The sequence below is a fragment of the Passer domesticus genome, chromosome 4, assembly GCF_036417665.1.
Source record: "Passer domesticus isolate bPasDom1 chromosome 4, bPasDom1.hap1, whole genome shotgun sequence".
In the NCBI taxonomy this organism is placed as follows: Eukaryota; Metazoa; Chordata; class Aves; order Passeriformes; family Passeridae; genus Passer; species Passer domesticus.
In genome coordinates, this window is record NC_087477.1 from 36,794,367 (window position 1) to 36,816,927 (window position 22,561).

General features: G+C 37.3%; 1 protein-coding gene across 3 annotated transcripts in view; it reads right to left on the reverse strand.

The window, feature by feature from the left end:
* Positions 1-22,561, reverse strand: part of TBCK (TBC1 domain containing kinase) — a 128,554-nt gene that overhangs the window by 54,246 nt on the left and 51,747 nt on the right. For all 3 annotated transcript variants that reach the window (XM_064417135.1, XM_064417136.1, XM_064417137.1), the window contains 2 exons: positions 13,420-13,598; positions 684-859 (listed from right to left, as the gene is read on the reverse strand). In XM_064417135.1, the coding sequence (XP_064273205.1) occupies positions 684-859; positions 13,420-13,598 (355 nt within the window). The remainder of the gene's footprint in view (positions 1-683; positions 860-13,419; positions 13,599-22,561) is intronic.

Genomic DNA, 22,561 nt, shown 5'->3' on the forward strand with positions numbered 1-22,561 from the left:
TTATATACTAACCAGTAAGGGTAATTTTAATATCTATCAGGCTGCCTTTTTAGTGGCACTTCCTACCTGTCAATACCAGATGGGTGTTAGGCTATCAGTCCACCTATTATATAAAAGGCAGCACATTTCAGTCTACTATAAACTTCAAACATATCAAAACATCTTTTAGAAGGACTACCCCTTCCAAAATGCAAACACTCCCAGTCCTGCAACTACACTATTTCAGGGAAAAAACAAACTCAAAGAACTTCAAAAAATACTCCTTATGCAAAGAACTGTATACTTGAAAAGGAGCACATGAAAGGTGTAGACAGGGTAGTGACCCTGGCAAAAACGTAGCTCCAAAACACCTTTAACTCTTTTCTGATTATCAGCTACAAGGGGAATTAGGTTAGGATGGCTGCATGGTTGCACTACCTGACATAGCTAGAAGGCACTCAATAGGAATCAATTTTCCACTGAGGGACTGGCACAGCACATGATCAAGCAACTCTTCTCTATCTTTCTTCCATTTAATTGAAAGCCTCACACCTTTCCAAAATATTGGTCAGTATTAAATGGGGAAGGTCTGCTGATAAAACCTGACCTAAAAAAAAATGTAAAACACACCAGCCTGCAGACAGAGAGGAAGCAACTGGCACAAGCAGGACTCAGCAAGGCCAGCACTCAGATCTGAAGGATACTCGTCGCTGTTACGGATGTCCACCACCAGCAGCTTTGGCTTGCTGGGCTTTGTTTTCTTCACAGGTGTTTTGGAATGACTAGGTCCTGTCAACTCACACAAGTCTATCAGATCTTCTGCTGAAATTCGTGGGGACACTTCTGCCTTCAGGTCATCCAACTTGATGGAGTCCCTAGACTTTAAAAAAAAAATTAGAGGTGAAAAAATTAGACATGGGCTTTTTTTTAAACTTATTCTTATTTGACAAACTTCAAGTGTAAAAAATCTGGTTAGATGGAGACACATCTTTTTCTTTTAACTCTGAACTAGAGTTTAACAGAAAAGCTCCAGAGCAGTGCCAAATACCTATCTGACAACTATGGCTCTATCTTCTGTTAGAAGTTGTTAAAATAGAAAAACTGTTTGACAATCCGTGCAAAAGATTTCAGTTTGTAACTTGTTAATGAGTTTTTGACTATGGCTGACGGGCTCACAACATCCACAGAACATTTCTTAACATCAGAAATTACGTAAATTGGCTAGAAAGCACTCTCTGAAAAGAGAAACTGAAAGGTCTCATAATTGGAGCAGAAAAGATGGCAGCTTGCACAGAAACTGTAGGGATATCTCTGAAAGATACAGAGCTATCTAAACATCAGATATTACCCTGGCCCAAAGACCAAGCACAAACCAGGACATGAGAAAGATAAGATTTACCTTATACCTAGAAATATAGTATTCTTTTTTAATAATCCCAAAAAATTGTCCTTAGTTTTGTGGGACAGGAGAATTACATATTAAATTAAAAAATTTATTTGGGGGGAATGTGACAGATTATGACACAACACACACCACACTCCTGGTAGTAGGTAAGCAACTGCATGATAATACCTGAAATAATTTTTCACAAGAGAACATTCATTATGAATTATCCCCGAAATATTCACGAGTACAAGAATTTTAACACTCCACAATCTTAAAGAATATCACAGTAACAATTTTTCTGCTTCTAAAAAATATTTCACTTCTGTTATCTTGTTTTAGATTGCAGTAATCACACCAATATATTATTTTCTTATAGCTCATGATTCAAGAGAACAGGAGTAGCACCCTGAAGAAATTGAGGCATTACTGATTGCTATTAGTCCAACTGACTGTGGTTAGCCCTAGACTTATTTTTTGGTTTTTAAACATACTAGTTCCTCATCTAATCTGAAGACTATTCCAAATTTAGGGAATATGCTAGACAAAACAGAGAGACATAGACTTTGTTTTTTGAGTTATGGCCCAGAAAAGGCTTCTTAAGACAGTCCAGCACTTAGAAATACCTCTGCTGTAAAGCAAGTTATCCAAAAGCCCTCAAAATTACAAACAAAATCAGTAATTCTACTCCAGGGAATATTACCTCACCCAACTGCTTTTTCTATTGTATATAATAATACTCAAAACAGAAGAAGTTACAAATTGCCAGTCTCAACACTCTCCTTCCAAGTTCAGAAAAATAGAGTCAAGATGCTTTCTAATCAGAAAAAATATGTAATTTCTGGATAATGTATTATTTGTTTAAACAGAATAGTCAATATTCAAGGGAGACTTGTATCCCTAAAAAAACAGTGTGACAGGGCACAGCCAACTCCCAGTTGCTGTCTAAAGCCACTTCCCACCACAATAGCTGAATTCTCCCAGAAGGAGTCCAAGGAAATTAGTTGCATTAAAAGGGAGGAGGAAAAAAAAAAACCACAAGCTCTTCTCACAAACTTCAGACCTGCCAAAGGAATTCAGCAGTCCCACGTCTAGGGGATTCACAGCAGACACATTTGGGAGATGCAAGAAAGGCAGTAATGCACTGATTACACAAATACACACTTGGCTGACACAGCTTCATTTGTGTGATGACAACCTGGCAGACACTGCTATCCTCAGCTTCTGCCTCAGGAGCAAGTTTGAGGAGCAGCACCAAGGAGGGAAGGGAAGCAAGTCTGCTGCAAAGAGTTCAGTCCTTGAAGCAGGTTCATATGATTCCAGATAACAATAAACACTTGGAAAATGGAGTCAGTGCAACTGGCTGACATGACCTGAATTAAGTCTTCTGGAGAAACACGTACATTATGTTGGACTCTAATTACAAAAGCATTTCTTACTTTTATTTATACAACTTTTGTGTATTCAGTTGATGGGATGAATGCCTCAGGAAAGAGTGGAACCTTAATAGTCTACAGCAGAAAACAAACCAACCAAAATTTACCTAATCTGATATAAAAACATATTCTCTTTATCTAAAAGTATAAAGCCATACAAGTGTTTAACAGGTACACACTGCCTGTCCTGCTAATAGGTTTTAACAACCAGGACAAGTATTCTTTCCCTTTATCTGGATTGCAATTAAAGAGAAACACATTCAGTTATGAATTTTACAACCATCTTTGCTTTGACCTGCTATGTCCAGCTCTGCCTTAATGGTAGATTCAGTGATACTACATCTCTATATAGGCTTTGAACAAAACTGAAGCTTCTCAACAGACTTGCTGGAAATAGCATTGATTCAGCAATTCTTTCTCTAATAACTTTTTTATCACACTAATTTATTTCCTTCAAATTGCAAAGTGAAATATATGCATGTGCTTATAAGATAATTTTGCTAATTACTAAAAAAAACTTACTACATTTCTCGTGTCTGGTAACAACTATATTTCATCTCAGACATTTTTTCACAGGAATTTTCTAATGAACTGTCAGTCTGCACAAACCAAACATGGCTAACATCAAGCTGTCAATCCTTCCACTCCATTCTTACACCTTGTCTTCATAACCACCATACTTTGAAACAGCAAGAAGCTACTACAGAAACTGGACTTAAGTTGAGACAGCTCTTCAGGCTGTCACATCCACTGAACACAAAAATCTTGCAGATTCTTCTGAACATTCAACACCATCCCTACTCTACACAACAGTGTTCCAGCTGTTGTACACCACCTCAGTGCCTACCCTCTTCACCTCAGCATGGAGATGAACAATATACAGGCTGACATTTTAGACAGGAGTCTTCACATCTGTCAGGACTATTTGCTTCAATTCCCTGTTTAGGCTGTACTATGTCATTGCAGGCTTTGCTTTGCAGCTGTGAACAACCAGAAGGAAAAGTAGGTGAAGGAAGGAAGAGGGTTCACTGTAAACCAAATCCTTTAAGTTAGGTTAGCTGCACCCAAAAAAAGTTTATTGCACTGATACTCTCTTAGTAATTGTTTATAAATATCCAACAAGTTGTGAACAGGGTGTAGTATGCAAATGAGATCTTGATTTCAGCTGTATTGTCAGGTAGGCACATCTCAGGACAGCTACATGCAATATCCTGTTGAAGTTATCATCTGTCTTTTTTTTGGTTTGTTTTAAACAATGAAGCATAATGATTATCACAGCCTAAAACTCCCATGCTAGTAATACACTATAGGGAGTACATACAGGACAAATTGAAAAAAAATCCAAAAAACAGAAAACAAACAAACAAAAAAAAAACCCAGGATAACCATGGGAAAAGCTTAAAATAAAAACCTTAAAAGCTTATCACATATATAAAATGCTTGTTTCTTCCTTTCAACTATCTTCCTGCTGTGATCTATTTACTCTTTTCCAAGGCAGACATGGTACATACTTTCTAAAAAAACCCACACTCTTAAAATAAAAGGCAAAAGCTCTACTTTAAGCACAGTGCCAGAAGGCAGATAAAAATCCAGTTACAAACTTGTGTTTTAGCATTTGTGTAAGAAGCTGTATACTGACAACAACACAGAAATTGAGAACTGCTCATATACAGAGCATACTCATATACTTGCTGTCATAACTTAGGAAACACAAAAATTGTCAGAAAGATACATTTTCACACATCCATGTATGCACAAGTGTGCTAGGATACTCTGCTAGGATACTGAGCTTATTAAAGTTGCTTTATCCGTTTTATTGCAAAGAGAAACTTATTTTAGCATATTCTAACTACAAGCATGAATCTTGCTTTAGACTATTCAATTATAAGCAACTGTTTGTCAGGGAAGACTGCTTAAATCAGCAGGATGGCAATAGCAGAAATAGTACCTAAGCTGAAGTCTGAAGTCTCCTTGTTGCCCAGAAGTTTCCCTGTGCTCTTTATTTTCAAAGTACTTACTCTTCTCACCCCATTAATTTTCAAATAGGCCTGGGAATTGCTAATCCATATGCATTTACTGCTCTTAACAAGAAGAAATAGGCATTAAGAACTTAATTATTTTTTTAAATATTAGGAATTAAAGCTGCTTAACCATTCTCAATTTGGAAGCCAAGTTTCAGAAAGATTAAAGAACTCCAGAACATGAGGCTGGTACAATCACAGCTCCTATCTCTTTTCCCATTAGCCTGTAATCTCTTATAGGCATTTCATCATGGCTATTAAATGAAGATATACACATTTTTTTGATGAAATAGCCAAGGATCTTTAGTTCTGCTGAACCTGAATTTAACAGTCCCATCTGATAAACACAGAAGCTATAAAGGAACTTTCTATCCATGGAAAAGATAGCTTTATCTGAGTAGATGCAGGGTTTCTCCCCTTTGTCTTTGAAGCTGGCAAAACTTAGTGCAGTTTATTTAATATACTAGGAACTTCAGCCTGGAAGTCAGTATAATTAAAATCTAGGGTTCAAGCAAAATGCTCTACTCAAACTATCAAAGTCTCTCATGAAGGAACACATTTCATGAAATACGTCATTCCATATTTTTCAAACATGTTTCTCAAATCACTGTATGCATGCACACAGACATAAGACTATGAAAACAATTTTAAAAACCTTATAAGATTATGGTTTAAGCTCTCCACTTGCCCTCCTCACCATTTTTATTATAATTATAGCAAAGGGTCATACAAAAAGCTTTCAGTGTTTTTTGATGTTCAATTGCGACCGCTTATAAAGGAGGAACAACCAAAACTCCAGATTTTAAGAACTCTTTTCTACAATATTTCAACACTTGAGTGCCAGTGGTCTCTAAACAACCTCTCTAGCAAAATGATTCTTACATTAGATTCATTCCTCTGTAGCCATATTTTTCTGCTTCTCATTTTCCCTAGTCAAGACACTGGTGTCTACTTTCCCTGTGCTCCCTCTCTCCCTCCTATTTAAGTTTGCTCCATTTTCGTTTTGCAAGCTGCACTTTTCCACCCCCTCCACCCTCCTGACTCCCCTACAAAGTTCCCTACTTCTGAACTCACACCTCAGGAAGTGCAAACAGCAACTTCCAGCCAGCTGTCAATCAGAAACATCCTCCGAAGGTCTGCACACAGCTTCACAGATCTACAGAAAATGGAAGTGAGCTCTGCTTGCCTAACCAGCTCATTACAAGGAAACGGCACCTCAATGGAATAACGTAACTGAGTGAATAAACCGAGTCAGCAGGGCTGAAAGACACAATATTCCCCTGCATGCAGTGGGACATGCTGAAAACTCAGTTATTGCCCCAGGTATGATAAAAAAGGTAAAAAGCTGCTCACCACTGCATGGAACCATTTCAAAAGACAAAGCTGAGACACAATCCAGTTATGCCAGAAAATACTCACAGGATACCTTAATGTGCAATACAACTTGACGTAAAAGCAGAAGCAGGAATGATCTTGCCAGCCTTGAATGCTTTCTATCAGTGCCTCTTTTTTCCCCCCTCTTGATATATGCTTTGTTCTTGACAAGAAATTGTATTCCTTCGATTTGAGAAAAATTGTTACAGTATCTTTAGGAAACAGAGATTCCCCTGAACTCTTAAAAAAATACCAACAACCACCAGAGTTTAATAACACATCTCAATGCAAACTGCAACTCCTAGAGGAGCTTCCTTCATAATGTGATCATGTATCTCACTTGGTCAGAGACCCTGGATTTACAAAATCTACCTTCTTTCATCTGTAGTTGCTATTTATTCACATTCCTGTTTTCTGAACTGGCATTAACAATAGCAGCACAGCTCTAGGACATTTTCAGCCATTTACCACTGGGAAGCCTGTCAAAACATGCTGTTCAGGCTCTCCCCAAAAAATTTGACAATATGGTCAGCCAGACAGTTACTCTGTAAGCTGTATGTGCTTTTCACATAAATCTTGAATTTCTGCACCATTTTACCCATTTTAGAGACCTGGACCCAAGCTTTCTTGAGCTATATTAAAATCATCATCCACAGAAACATTTGTTCCCTTAAGCCTAAAATGTATTCATTCACATTTGCAGGATGGGCTCCATGACTAAACTTTGGTGCAGGCTCAACTTTACAACCAGTATGGAATCTTTCTTCTAGTTATGTGTCACACACATTTGATAATCAGCTTTTCCACTCCAAATAATATCAGGAAAGTAAATATATAGACAGAGCTGTAACACTTTTACTAGCAGATTAAGATGGTGCTGACACCATCGCACAGGCAAGAGAGCTGCATGAAGAAAGTCTTTTCTATCCTCCAGCTGCACTCCCTAATAATTAGATCATGATGACACTGCATCCTGACTCAACTGAGAAAACACACAGCGCCTAGCCTGGCCTGAGGTGCACTAAGAAAGATTATGAGGAATCCTAAATTCAAGACTAGCTTCAGGCAGGCTCCTGTAGAGACATATGTTGAGAAAACATAAGGTAGGACAGAAGACTGAGGAGTAGAGGGAAAAGGCACCCTAGGCTGGCATAATACAGCTCTTCCCCACACCATGAAATTTGTGTTAATAACACAGTTACACAGCACTGTGCACTAACTTTCACAGCAGCAGTGTGTGGCACACACAGGAGTTGCTGCAAGCTGGAATTAGGGTTGCTGTGAGTGGCAGGAGGGAGCTAGAGCTCCCTATAGCTATAGTGTACCTGGGCATGTTTGGGTGGGAGACAAACCATTAAGATCCTTCTGTCTACTTCTCCTCCAAAATTTGACTTCAAAAATTTCTCCCAAACTCCATTGCTTCTAATGCTACAAGCACACAAATAAAAAATGTAACACCAAGTGGATAATTCCTCACTCCAGCATCTAATTGTGCTTATCAGAAGCTGAATGAAGCATTAAGCTATTTAGATCTGTGCTGGTCCTAAAGCATATTCTAACACACTCAGTGGGTTATTCTGACTGTTACTTCTCTCATAAAGTAAATTTACATAAAAATTTGCACTGCTCTTTCATTTTCCCTTTTTTAGATGCAGGCCATCATTTTTTTAAATAAAAAACTGATTGTTTAACAAGGTATGAAATAAAATTGTCACTCAGGAAACTTGAGTTTGGCTTTGGTTGCCAAAATAACTTATTTCCACTATAGCACTCCCTCTCAAAAATAAACAGAGTCAGTTGTAAAATACACGAAAACAAACAAAATAACAACTGTGTCTTCAGTCAGTTAGCCAAATTTCAAATCAGGACCACTAGATCCTGAAAAATAAACCATGAGAGGTGTAATTATTTCCTAATATTCTCCTAAAATCTGATTTTAAAACAATTTTCAATTTGGGGAAAAAAAATTAAAGAGAACATTCCTAAAAGATGCAGAGAGAAAAAAAAAACAGCTAGATTTTTTTTTAATAATTAATTTTACTGGTACAATTACCCCTTCCTCCTCTGCACGTTTGTTAATCAATCATGGAATCCCAATTGTGGAAGGTCTAAAAGGTCAAATACACCCAGCTTTCAACTTCAAAGTGGGTATAATGGCAAAGGCTTATGAGGAAGGACTAGTGGACAATCAGTGAATCCAGAACCTGAGCCTAAGGCTGCAGCACAGAGTGCTCTGGCTGCTCCAAGTGCCCTATTTACATTCAAAGCAGATGAACACATCCCAGGGAGACCCTAAAACCAAGTCTGTGCTAAACAAGCTTAGAATCCTTAAGTATGATCTGGAGTGAGTGTCTCACAAACTATTACAGTCTCATATAAATAGTATTTAGATCATTACAAACATACTCCTTTAAGTCTGCCTCAACTAAGCAGTACATTTGCTTCAATGAATTTACATTCTATTTAAGTGCAATTTTTATTACAACTTTAAAAAACACCCACAACATTCATTAGAAATGATTCAATTAACATCTAACATCAATTATTTCCTGAGCCTTATATTTTGTATTTTATCCACTCTGCTAATTTAATGCCTCACGTTCTAAGAGAAAAAGTCCTGAAACTACAGAAAATATATACAGATTTTTAAAACCAGTCAGAATAGACAAGGTGTTAAATAAGGCTTCCTTTAAATAATTTAATCTGCAGAACCAAAGTTCTGGAAGCAGAGGTTTCCCTACACTCCTCACCTCCTGGTAGCTGTCTGCCTGGTTTATGAGTATCAAAAAAACCTTGAAAAGCTAACCAATAAACAGAGAGTGTTTTGAAGTTTCCAACAATTGCTAAAGTATTTGCCAGAATGTGATGGGCTTATGCCTTATTAAACAGCTATTTGTTTATTCACTCACAAGAGAGTGACATTAAAGTGCATTTTAACCAACTCTTCTAAAAAATGACAAATAACCCCAGCTTCTCACTCAAGCTGCTGGCAGCTACAACCAGAAAAGCAGAAGCATCAAAGGCAAATGTAAAATAAATTAGAAGCATTAACTGAGATCCTGATCAGCTAATGCTTCACACAATTTGAACTAAAGACAAATTTGAGTAAGAGCTTTCTGTTAAGTGTAAGAGCAATGGAAGAGGAAAACAAAACCAAGATCCACACAAAAACAGAAGACAAAAGAAACCTGAAATGGGTCAGGGCAGTGAGAAGACCCTTTAGGCAGAATATAAGCAACAGCCATTATGAACATGAGCATCACACAGACATTTCTTAGCTTGCACACTGAAACAGAAGTGTTGGTATCCACTACTGACCATGCTTCTTTCTGAAGACTAAATGCATTCACACACCAGTTATTTAATGACTTAATATAAACCTAGCCAATATTTTTTTAATGGACAAATACTTCCTAGGTGCAGACAGGAACTCAGAAGCAATTGAGTGCTGCTGTATGACAAATAGGCCTGAATTGCCATCTGTTGGAAGTCTATCACACAAGCTATCCTTAATTACTGGCAAAGGCAAGTTATCATCAGGAAAATTTGCTCATACTATTTATGATAAAAGCATGTTTTTCATATTTGTGATGTTTGATCAAGCCATTAAGTCATGTTGCTGCTTAGGTATTTCTACTACTTTCATCAAAACCAGAAAACTGGAACTGTTGGCATTTAAATCACTGCAAGGATCAATAATCATCTGGTAGACTTTTCTCCAGTTGAATGCCTTCATTCCTCAACACCTCTGAGGAACTTCCACCCTTGCAAAGAGAATCAGGAGTAGAAGAAGGCAAAGCTGCAATTGTATCAGTCTCTGGATTTCTGTGAGTTCACCTGCCACACATGAGCAGATACTGATAGAGAAGCTGTAACATTTTCTCCTTTTTATTTAGAATTATGGAAGTAGCTGGAGAGAGTGTATGTCTACTATATCTATAATAATGGAGACACAGATACAGCAGACAATTGTAATATTACAGTGTTATTTCTCTCTGTGACTCCTGGGCATTCAGGAAAAATACTTCAGGAGTTTCCAGAGTATGAAAGTAAGTTTCAGGAAGAGAAAGAAGAAAAAAAATCAACCATGTACTGGTAAAGAAAAGTTACAGACACAAAATTGAGTAGATTGTAATGTAAATTCAGTATTTAATGTAAATTCAGAATTTAAAGGGGTTTTTTCCGTTGTTATTTTTGACATTTTATCTTTCTCAAAATAAACAATTCAACCCCACTTAAGATGCACATTCATTCTCTCTGAAACTATTTCCTCCTTGAGATTTTATCTCAGCAGAAATATGCTTACTGGCTGAAAGAGTAAAAAATTAAGCAACACACAAGTCCAGGAGGAAAAAAGAGAGCACCCAAGCCTATTTACAAAGTTGCAAATAGATGTCACTAAAATAAAAAGTTAGCAATGCTAGTGATAAAAAGCAGTTTTGTTTTACTGACTGCTGATTTAGGTAGAAAAATGCACACCCAGAGGGGAAATACTTCTCCTGTTATTATTAACCAAAGCACAGTAACATGCAGATACACACAAATATTTGAGTTGCCAATAAAAAGCACTTAAGAAACAAACTGAAGCAGCATAGAAAGAAAATACAAATAGAGAGGTAAGAGACAGCTGGTGTTTACAATTAAAAACACTAAACATTTAATGTTTCAAGAAGTCATAAATTACCTTCAGAAGCAAACCCACAACTTTCTTCACAAAGAATTGTTTCGTACCCTACCCACTTTCAAATACAGAGGTGACCCACACATATAAAACTGGAGATAGAAATGTAGTGTAAAGTCCTTGTCCAAAGAATTACCAACTAAAGAGGTAAGGAAACAGGAAAATTATTTCCTTAAGAGCTAAACTGCAGAGCAAGGACACAATGGTGTTTTAGAAAATCCATTAAAGGATACTCTGTGTACTAAAGACTGAACTCAGATTTCACCCCTTTCAAGTAGTTAAAAAGTTTCCCCATGGCAGCAAACACCAGTAGAAGACTTGTTTGAAGAAAGAGATAATTCCAGGATTATGGTTAAAAAAACCTCCCAAAAAACCAAAGCCCACCACCTTTGTGTGTAAATAGCATATTTCACCAATAATTTCAATTCAGTTTTTATCAATATTGCTCTAATCCCTGAGAAGTGTCATTTTATGAAGGCAAGCATCCAAAAGTACAGTCACAAGTGAGAGGCAGCTCATTATGGACTCTTGTTACACAGGACTTTCCAAGTCTGAACTATGGTCCTGACTGAATCATAATATACTTAACTTGCATCTATCTGTCTCAAAATCTGACACACAAAAATACAGCACATGAGAGTAAACAACACATTTCCAGACTGTAATTTCAGATATGAATAGTCTTTCTTGTGTCCAAGAGATTAGTTTCCCTCTTTGCTTACATATTTCTGTATAGATGCCTGAACCTGTGCAGCTCTCTTTTATATGATGAGCTAAAAAACCAAAATCCAGCAGTAACCAAAAGATCCAATATACTTGTGCTTCAAAAGATGTTAAACCTCCAGCTGCACTGCAGTAAATGAAGAGGTCTTTGCTGTTAGGCAGACAGAACTAGAAATGAAAGAGAAGTCAATAGAAATTCCAGTATTTATTTATCTACTCTTTAACATACCAAAAACATTTGCTTAATTTCTTGGAACTTGTGGGATGGATGAGCCTAATTACTGGTTTTATAAACAAACACAGCTTCTGGTATGAAAACAAAAACATTATCAGGAAAAAGCCACCCAAAACATTTCTCGGAAAATGGAAGAATACTGAAAGAAACTTGCTTGATCTGAAATAAGGATTTTTCTCTCTGTTACAAATACAAATCTTTTTACTACTCATTTGTTTAGTAGACCAGGGCTGCTTTCGCCCATCTCCCTCTTTGCAATATTCAAGTACTTTGACTCTTGCTTTTACACATAAAGGCACAAGCAAATACTTAGAAATCAGAAGACTTGTTTTTTTTACTCTTTTGTCATAACAGTCAGGAAAGCTAGCACAAAGTCATTTTCACTGGTAGCACTGAGAGACATCTGACCAGAGAGACTGAATACTTTCCTTGGAAGTTTCCTTGACTTGATGGATCACAGCCCTGGGGAACCCCATCTGAACTCAGTGTTGGACAGGTTTTCTGCAGGAATTTGTACCAGATGACCTTAGGACGTCCTGTCTGAATCACTCTATGAAAGTGCAGCCCTTGGCTCCTTCAGAAAGCCTCTCTACATATCTCCAGAGCAGCACAGAAGTAGCTTGTGCTGGCTACAATTCCTGGATGACAACAATGAGTATTCCACTGGAATTTAATTTTTCTTCACCATTGCCTTTCTAGATCCACCTATTGTTTCTTAAATCCTGTAAGATCTTTCAAGTTTTCTTTTGTTCTTCATTTGCATGTCTGCACTGTCAGTCCTGGATTTTTAGCTAAGGCTTCCAGAAATGACAACAGAAATAAAATAAAAACTAAAGTAAAAACTAAGAAAATGACTGAATATCAAGTTCCAGTTTAATGACTAAAAAGCAAAGATTCACTTGAATGACAACACTTTTTAGTTTCCTAGTAGCTAGGAAAAACAAATGGAAAGACTAAAACCTAATGCAATTCACCAAATAGACACAGCAGGTCTATATATACTTCCTAGATTATTGGAATGCTCATGAATTAAATGACTGTAGGAGAATGTGGAAGGAAAAAAACCTCAACAAAATAAAATTTAATTTTCAATATACTAACTAGATTTATACTGTTAAGAGGAAGGAAAGGAATAATTTCAAATTACCAGTATTCAGACAGTACAACTGACAAGGGAAACAGCCATTAGATTCTACCAGAGAGAGAGGAGAAAAATCTTTTTACTAAATTTGGTGTCTATTTAATGTAGATATTCTCTTAGTTACTAGTTACACTTTGCCAAGATAAACACAGGCATAAATCACCAACTAAACTCTCAGAGTAGCTTGTGGCATATCCTTTACCTGTCATGCCAAGATGGAAAAAGCAGGCAGAGCTGCCTGCATCACTTTCCAGTTACTTGTTCTCACTGTCACACTGTTCTTTTTACTGCTGTGCTAACGCCTGCTTCTAGTTCTGCAGGCGAGCTGTGGACGCTGGTGGGCTGCTGCAAGACAGCCGAAGGAGCAGGAGTTGGGAGAGGCAGGAGAAACGCGCAACCTGAATAACCTGAACAATCCTCCCCGCTCCAATCCCAGGCTGCTTACGAGGTCATTCCGAGGAGCTTCCTGGTAGTCTGCAGAGAAGCAGGAGAGGGAAGAGCTCCTGGTGGTGCTGCTGTCGGCGGCCGGCCGCGGGGGCTGCGCGTACTGCCTGAACGTGGCGCTCTTGGGAGTCCAGCGGAACAGGTTGATTGACTCGCGAACGCAGCGCTCAATGTCGATCTCTGGAAGGGATTTCAAGGAAAAGCAAGAAATTCAAGAGCAAAAGATCAGTAAAGCCAAGTAACCCAGCTATGACATTGCTAAATATACATACACCCATCTATGCCTTTGTCTGTCTCTTTGTCCCTTGCTCAAAGCAAATGTAGATTTCAAAACCATTTTCCCGTTCAAAAAGAAAAACACTCAAAAGTTTTTTTATTTAAAAAAAATCCTCAGGAGTTTTTTAGTTAAAAAAAACATCTCAGGAGTTTTTTAATTAAAAAAGTAAAGACATTTTAATAATTAATTTGATCTGTTTAAGGGAAGTGTATGAGAACTTTAACCAATGCAAAATCAGGACAGTAATTGAAACCTAGTCGTTGTAAGGCATTGTAAAGTCTTTACAAATTAAACTATTGACTAATCAATGTAAATTTGTGCAGTTTATCAAAATTACATCTCATACAGTGTACAGAGATCAGTATCAACTAAGTGTCTTATTTCTCAGTTAAATCCTACTAACAGCCAGATTGAAAGCTTTTATCTACTGAATTTTGCATGGCCTTCCATTTTGACAAAGCTACGTGTCATCTGTTTGCTGAAAAGCAGGGGTTTTCAACATTAATTTGTGCTTGATGGCAAATATAATGGATTGTTTTAGTGATTTTAGAGAATTTTTTTAAACAAATGAATGAGCAATACAGTCCTAAACCAAATCAGACATTCCCAGCGAAGCATCCTAGCTGAAAGAGTGAAGTGCCATTGTGATAATATATTACTCAACTTGAAAAGAAAACTGACACCTATCAAATGACAAGCACCCTAAAATAAGATGTGGTCAATTAAAAAGCAGGAAGCTACACAGAAACAGGTATGTAAAAGGAAAAAAAGTAAACCCGTTGGAAATACATTTTTTGCAACACTAAGCATCCTACCCATTTATATGTTCTAACAAGATGTAACATAAAAGCTTTTACCACTATAAAAGGACTAGTTTTGCACCTCCTGTATGTGGTCTCATGAAGAGCAAAAGCAATCCTAGCTTGCATTTCATGACAAAACTGGTGTAGTGTGACAGACAAACAGCAGGGCAATCAGCACTTTTTGTGTCTGTGCCAAGATCTTGTATGATTCATTACAACAGTCAAAATTTAGATTAAAGCATCAGCTTCTATGAAAACAGAGGCATTGTAGCCAGGCTTTATCTGTAGATCTCAAACAGATTTGATGCACTGCCATCAATCACTCATTGCCATCAGCAGATTTGATGCCTTGCCATCAATCTGGGAGCTACTCCAGAAACCTCAGTCATGAGCAGGGTGATGAGCTGAAGCTGAATTTGAAGCTTGGGGCAGAATAATCTAGTTGGATGAGATTGACTGTTTAAAATCTGGAAGATGTGATCTATTACTCTCCCAGTCACAAAGCTGTCCGTATTCAGGTAGGATACAATCTGCAGCAGATGCTTTAATTCCATTAATGGCAAGATGCTTATGTGCTATCTTGCTTCTAAAATTCTGAAAAGTCTGAGAGTAGAGCTGTGGCTTACCCAATTTTAATTCTAGCTCTAAAAACCTTTCTGTGAGTGTGTAAAAGTAAATTGCAATTTTCCTTGACAATATCAGGTTCCCTAGCTGCTTGGGATAATAGGTGTCACAGATAAATGGACAACGTGATGTCTCAACAGTAGCTAATGATTTCTCATTTCAACTATACTGTAATAGAAGGCTGTTACTCAGCATCATTCCCAAGGAAAATACAAACAACTGGAAAATTTCACACAATCTCTTAATTCAGGTAAAGAGAGGAGATGCCTTCCACTGTTCATTTTTCCTCAAGCTCAGAAAACACCCAAAACCACCAACCACCATCATTACAATTACACTTTTTTCTACATTTCTTAAAACTCATTTTATTTATAAAAAGTTGAGAATTTCAGTGCAAGACTGTAATACATTCATAGTGGGGCCGTGGTTTCTTTTTTTGTTTTGGTTTCATTTGTGGTTTTGTGTGTTGTTTTTTTTGGTTTTTTTTTTTTTTTTTTTTTAAGAGACTGCTGTAATTGAGTTATAAGATCCATTTCCTGCAATTCTTAACTAAGGAAACATTAGTAGTACTTCTATAATAAATGATATGAATGCAGAATTTAGCTAGTAAAAAAAAAATTGGAACAACAATAATTAATAGCATGAGAAGCATTTGGCTGTGAGAGGGCATAATAGCCAACATTTATCTGAAATTGAAAACAGAACTGGGGGATGGAATAGAAACACTGTTTGCAGTAAAGCTATGAAAAAGCTGAAAGAAGAAATTGAGACTGACAGTGTTAAACACTGAAACAGGTCAAAATATTTTTCCTAGAAACAAGTTCTGTAATTTCAAAAGAAATCAATTTCAGAGAACTTGTAAAAAGGCTTGGCCACTGGAACTGGCTTCCCAGGGGAGTGGTCATAGCACCAAAGTTGACAGAGTTCAAGAAGCATTTGGACAATGCTCTCAGGCACATGGTGTGACTCTTGGGGTATCCTGTGCAGGGCCAGGAGATGGACTCAGTGATCCTTGTGACCCCTTCCAACTGTGTGCACGTTTGTAAAAAACATAGCCAGTTCTCACACATCAGGGTCTGAGTAAAAATGTAGGAGTCTGTTGTTCTGTGATTTTGGAATGCTTGGTTTCTCATTTCTTCCAAGAAGCACTTCAGGAGGATAGTGGGCATGGCTGAAAATGAAACTCCACAGAGCAAGAGAGAGTTTTCAATGCCTTGTGGGCGAAGCCATCAAAAGCCTAAAACGAATTTACAGGCTGTCAATTAAAAGACTAAAACAAATTCACAGGCTGTCAATTAATTCATCTGCTTCTCAGTAATGCAAAATAAAAACTACAACAAGGCAATTCTGGTTTCCACAAGTAACAATAAAAAAGCCCTACAACCACAAAATGCCCCCCAACAACGTGCAAATCATAGGCACATGCATGCATATAATATGGGAACAGTCAACATCTAGCACCCACAAGGGAGACAAGAATATGGGTGGTAAAAGAATTCACTCAAAGAATTTCCTCACATTCTTTTGAAAAAAACCAATTACTTTCAGGATATTGGAGTTTAAGACTACATTAAACTGGTATAAATATTTACAGAATATTTATTAGTCATGTTGCATGAACAGGCTTCACACTTGAGCAACCTTCAAGCCCTTCTTCATCATTTGTTTGCAATTTCAGTTTAAGAAAAATCGCTTCCCGTCAGTAACTAAAATGCAATTCAATCTCATGCGCCCTTGCTGGATAAGATCTTTTCTCCTCTTTTTGGCTAATAAGTAAGGGTCTGCTGCGCTACTTCAATCCCAATTTCTTCCCATGCCCTTTCAAATATAAGACAAATGAGTCAGTCTCTGGTGAAATGTCCATTTTCTGTTATCTCCCCAAGACTTTGCAATCACACAGCATTAATCCTGCCTGTGCTCTTCCTGCTCCCAAGCCACTGCACTACAAGCCAGAAAACATTAGAGCTTCCACATTATTAGAAACATACCATTGGTATGTCAGAAGCATAAATATATCAAGTCAGAGCCCAGCTTCTTGAACAGGACTATAAACAAATGAACAGACTACTTCAGCAGAATGCCAGAGCACTTGACACTTACAAACAACTTAGAGGAACACTCTTCTGAGAGCAGGGTCTGCATAAATCTCCAGGTGTGAGCAACAAATGAAAGTAACATTTAGAAAGGATGAAGAGGGCATTCTCACTCATGGAGATGTATATGTAATGTCTCAGTGCTCTCCAAGATGCCCACAGTGGGGTATTTTATAGTTTAAACACTATGCGCCTTCTGTTTTTATTAAGACAAATTATTTCATTGGAAAATCTATAATGAAAATGTGCTGAACAACATGGTGTCATTAAATATGAAGTGTGAAAAAAATTTAAGCCTGATTTAAAACATAATAAAAATAAGTTATAATTTCAAAACTTAGTACATCTTCAAACTGCTTTTGAAAAATTGCAGAGCACCTGTATTTCAAAAAGTCAAAGGTGGAACCCAAGTATCTTAGGAAGCAAAGTCATAATTTCATTTTCAAACATTATGTTTAGGAGTTCTGGCTCAAATGAGCTCAAGTATTTCACAGTCAAGCAGCAACCAAGCCTTACAGGAAACAATTCCATGGCAGCAGCTAATTGCTCAGCATCAAATGGCTGTCTCTGACATTTCTAAATATGCAAATAATACAGTAACAGATAAAGGCAGGAGTAGAGAAGGGAAAGAAAAGTGACGTAACAGCAGCATCTTGGTTTTGCCATGGCCCCATCCTAACATTAAGCCTACTGAAATGTTTTGCTCCTTTCTGAACTAAACTCACTGTTTATTCGAAGATGTTTTTCATTTTGCTTTTATGCTAAACTGTAACTTCTTACCAAGCTGCTGCCAGCCTCTGTCCACACTCTCAACTGAAAAGGACAGCTCAGCCTGACATAGCTGCTTTTTAAGCTATATAAGTTTATTATTATAGATACAGGAGAGAAGTAGATTGCACTTGAAACAGATGTTGAAAAAAGCATCAGTTTAAGTGCAATACACCTGTGACAAAAGCACACAGAATGTTTTATTTTTACAGCAAAACCGGTGTGCATATGTTGTTCACAGCAAGTGAAGGCAAGCAATGGAGAAAAACATAAGACGAATGGTTCTTTCCTAATGAAAATCTACACAGACCAAGCCTTTGTGTGCAGTTAATCAATTCCAGAGCCTTTTCCTTGGGTAACAGGATACCAGTTAAGAAACTCAGCCAAAATAAACTGCTTCTGCATTTTGGGAATAGACCAGAATTATGAGCGTGGTTTGACATCTCCATCACAAATACTTTATTACTACCTTGCCAGGCAACATTAGCTTTCACCACACAGCCACATAAATAGGCCAGAAACTCTCTGTGCTATGAATGCTCTGGAACTGAATAGGTCAGTCAGTTCAACCTCCTGATTCCTGCTCTTAGAAGAAATAGAGGTGAAAGGCCATACACTCTTTTTCCCGATGACATACAGAAGAGTGTGCATATTTAAAAGGACAAATCTAGGAAGAGAAGTGACATTTCTATCCAACATCTCCGTATCTATTACTGTAAGAAGATAATTTTAAATGAAAAGGTCAATGCAGAGCTATTCTTTTCACATTATTTATTTCTTACATTGCAGGATAGTTGCGTGACTTCATTTTTTTGTGGAGAGCAGTAGAGAGAAGCAGCAGTAAACATTATGAATTATTCCCTAGACATTAGACTGCATAAAGGGCAAACGTGGATTCTTTTCTTACTTGTGATTGTAAAAATTCCTCTGACTCAGCAGTTCACTGGAAAGGTTTGCTAAAGAACGCCTTCCAGTACGGAAACGTGATGGTGTCAGGATTGACATGAGCAGGGAAGACACAGAATGCCAAGTGACTGTACAAAGAATAAAGCTGTACTGTGAGTCAATCACCAAATGCCACATGATATGTCTTATTGAGAGAGACAGAAATAGGTTACATAAACACGAGTTAAGCTCTGACAAGAAAGCACTTTTTAAACTTTGTTATGAGGTGTGGCAATGCTGTTGAACAGCAGCTATTTCTGCAAACTAATAAAATATTAAAGACAGCTGGAGCAGTCCTATCACAGGGTAGGACACTGGCCAATGACAAAAGCACAGGAATTCCCAATATATAATGGAAATAGTTAGAGGGACAATACTATGCAAAACTTGAGAAATACACAAGGGGAAATAAAGCAGGTCAGCAGAAAAATGAACATTAATTCATAATAACCAGATAATAAACAGAAGATGCATGAAAGGACAGATTTATAAAATTGCAGTGATCAGCTCAGAGGATAAACTTGTGATGCCACCAACACAACATCCAACAACAGTTAATTTTTGAAGGAATAACTCTTTTTTGGCTTTTCTACGTTCTTTTTGTTATCATATTTGCTAAATATCTGTTAAGTCAGTTTTAGAATCTGAAATACTAGTGAAACTCACCTTCTTTATCCTAAATCTATGCTTCACAGAAATAATAATACTGAAACTCAGCAAGCAAAAATAGAGATCATGCTGTTAGAGGTTTCCATCTGGGTGGTAACTATGAGCTACTTCAGTTATTTCCCAGGTGTAACAGGTATCAACCTGTAAAAAACTCTACAGTCAGAAGCTCTGACCAGGCCAAATGCTTATAAAGCTGATGATTCTCTCAAGAGCCATAAGCAGACCTTTGCATTAGCTCTCCTGTTACCCTTCAGGATATTTGTAAGGAAATAACATGAAGCAACTCAGATTTTCTGCTTTTAAAATAAGATGGACATTCAGGTAATCCTGAAAAGGAGTACCTGTTGCCATGAGGAAAGGATGAAAGCCTCTAATTTGACCTGTTCATTCCCATACCAATGATGGAAAAACTCTGGGTAAAGATAAATACAGAGCATTTAGATCTGCCTAACAAGTATCCTGAACCATGGAACACTCTCAAACTGCTAGAGCAAGCAACATCTTATTCAGGATTGAAATGTTATTTCTCACAAATACAGCAACTGTAAACAGGAAGGATAACCATCTTGCTTATGTACCCATACTTAAAACTGCTTTCATTTCCAAAAAAATGCTTTAGCCATTTGGCACTGCAGTAGATAACTTACTGAGATCCAAAACTTCCAGTGTTTACTACTAGTCAAGTCTGTTAGTGTTTCACATAGCAAAACTAATAGCTTTAAGTAACTGACAGCAGCCCAACCTTGCCAACATACATTTTCTAAGTTATTTAAAGCTTGCAGCATAATTAACCTACTCATAAGCCACGAGAAAAACTTCCTTTATTCTGTGAAAGAGCTAAGTTAACACCCTCATTTGAATTTACACATGAAAGCATTAAAGTACATTCAAGACATAACAAGTTTGTCATTTCAGGGTTGCATTTGTGGTTTATCAGCTTACATGACTGCTTACATGATTTGGCTCCTTAGAATGGGGCTATGCTTTTTTTAGCATGAAGAGTGAAGAACTAGCAGGAGACTGTCTAGCTCCTTGCCTTGCTCTAAAGCCAAATGCAATGTGTCCAGCCTGTCCCCCCTATCTCCTACAGATGCTTGTCTTCACTTAAATTTTTGAAGAGACAGAGGTGTCACCTGACACACCCCTGCTGGTTAATCAGATATTTATCAGCATTTTCAGAATGCAGACAACATTGCTCACATACAATGTGAGTTCTTCTCAGTTGGGATACCTGCCCTTCCTGAACAAGTTTTACCCTTCAATATTAACAATGCAGTCCTGAAATTTATTCCAAGGTTGCAGTACTAACAAAGTCTTACCTTTAGGTATAAACCCTGCTCTAGCTCTCCATGTTTAGTTTTGTACTTCATGTGGATTTCTACTAAAATCCAGGATACTCTCAGGACATTAGGAACGAAGAAATTTGGACAGAGAGAAACAAATGCTTCATGCAGCTTTATAAAGGTGAGAGTTTAAGTGAAATAGTAGGTGAAAGTAAATCAAAGGGAATTGACATCTATCCCAAAGTATAAGAGCACTGAGAGCTCACTTAACCTCATTTCAAAGGCCTTATTTTGACAGAAAGATTTTTCTAGCTCTCAGCCTACACTGCCATTCCAATCTGTATTTAAGTAATGTGTATCTCTATTACAATGCTAGATACACACTCCTCCCCAAATATATTTACAATCATATAGAAACATGGTGATAATGTACATTTCAATCAAGAATTTTTAATACAGCATTATTTGTGCAGCCCATTTAGAAATTCTCCTCAATTAACAGTTAGAGAACTAAAGATTATTGAGCAGAACATTTATACCCAGGAAAAGAAACATATTCAGCATAACAAAATTATAAACAGATACCCTATAAGGCACCTTGCTCTGTCAGCAACGTTCTCTGCAATTGTGAAAGGAAAAAAAGTCTAGTACCCAGTATTGCTTTTCTAAGCATGAGTCTAATCCTGAATCAGTTGCTATGCTTGTAGTTTCAATGGGGGAAAAAGGAAATATTTTCACAAGGCAGCTTTGTAATGAAGAAAAAAAAAATCACCCCATCTACCAACAAAGCTCAGATAAGAGCAGCTAGAATTTTGTCAGTTCAAGCCTAGAAGTACTAGTATGTTTGACAGTCTACCTTCTTGTACTTACACTTTATTTCAGTGTAAAGGTGTACAAAATCCCACATGACTAACAGATGGATTATTCTATTTTCTGAACTGCCTTATCACTATGGACAGTGCTATCAGGGCTCTTTCAAGAAATGGGGCATAAGCTGTGTGTCAGACTGTTTTTAAGACATGGACTAGGAAAGTTCTACTGAGGAACTCACTTTTCACCCTTTTTATGAAGCACCATCTCTTGTGGCAGAAAGCCCTTTGCTACAGGATAAATAATTTGATTTTCTTCTGCCAGTGACAACTACAGACTACAATAAAGTATTTCAGTATTTTTTTCCTTAGTGTGTTGTCCACTCCAGCATTTCTCTTTAGTCTCAAGAGGGCAGAATCTATAATCTAGAACTGTTTTCTTTGTGTCGCAATGAGTGGAAAAGGTGAATAATTAAAGAATTCACAGCTTCAGGTAAAACAACATCCATCTTACACAGTCTGACACTACCAGACAGTCTTGGTGAGCAGGTATACCCTAACAAATCTCTCTGCTTCTGTCCCAAAGCCAATAATCTTGAGGAATTAGATCATGAAATACACCTGCATCTCCAAAAAGCGATCTAACATAGCAAAGATGAGCACCTTGCTCAGAAAAAAGATGTTTCCATAAATATCAGCCTGACCTACATACTTCAAGAAAAGAAAACTAGGAAAAGTGACTTCCTTTTATATGCTGATGTTTTTTTATATTTCCAATCAATATTTTTGTTATAATTACAACACCATTATCATGTGTATCATATGAAAGACACCAAAGTGCTGTTTTTCTTCAGCTGTACTGTAACTTGAAA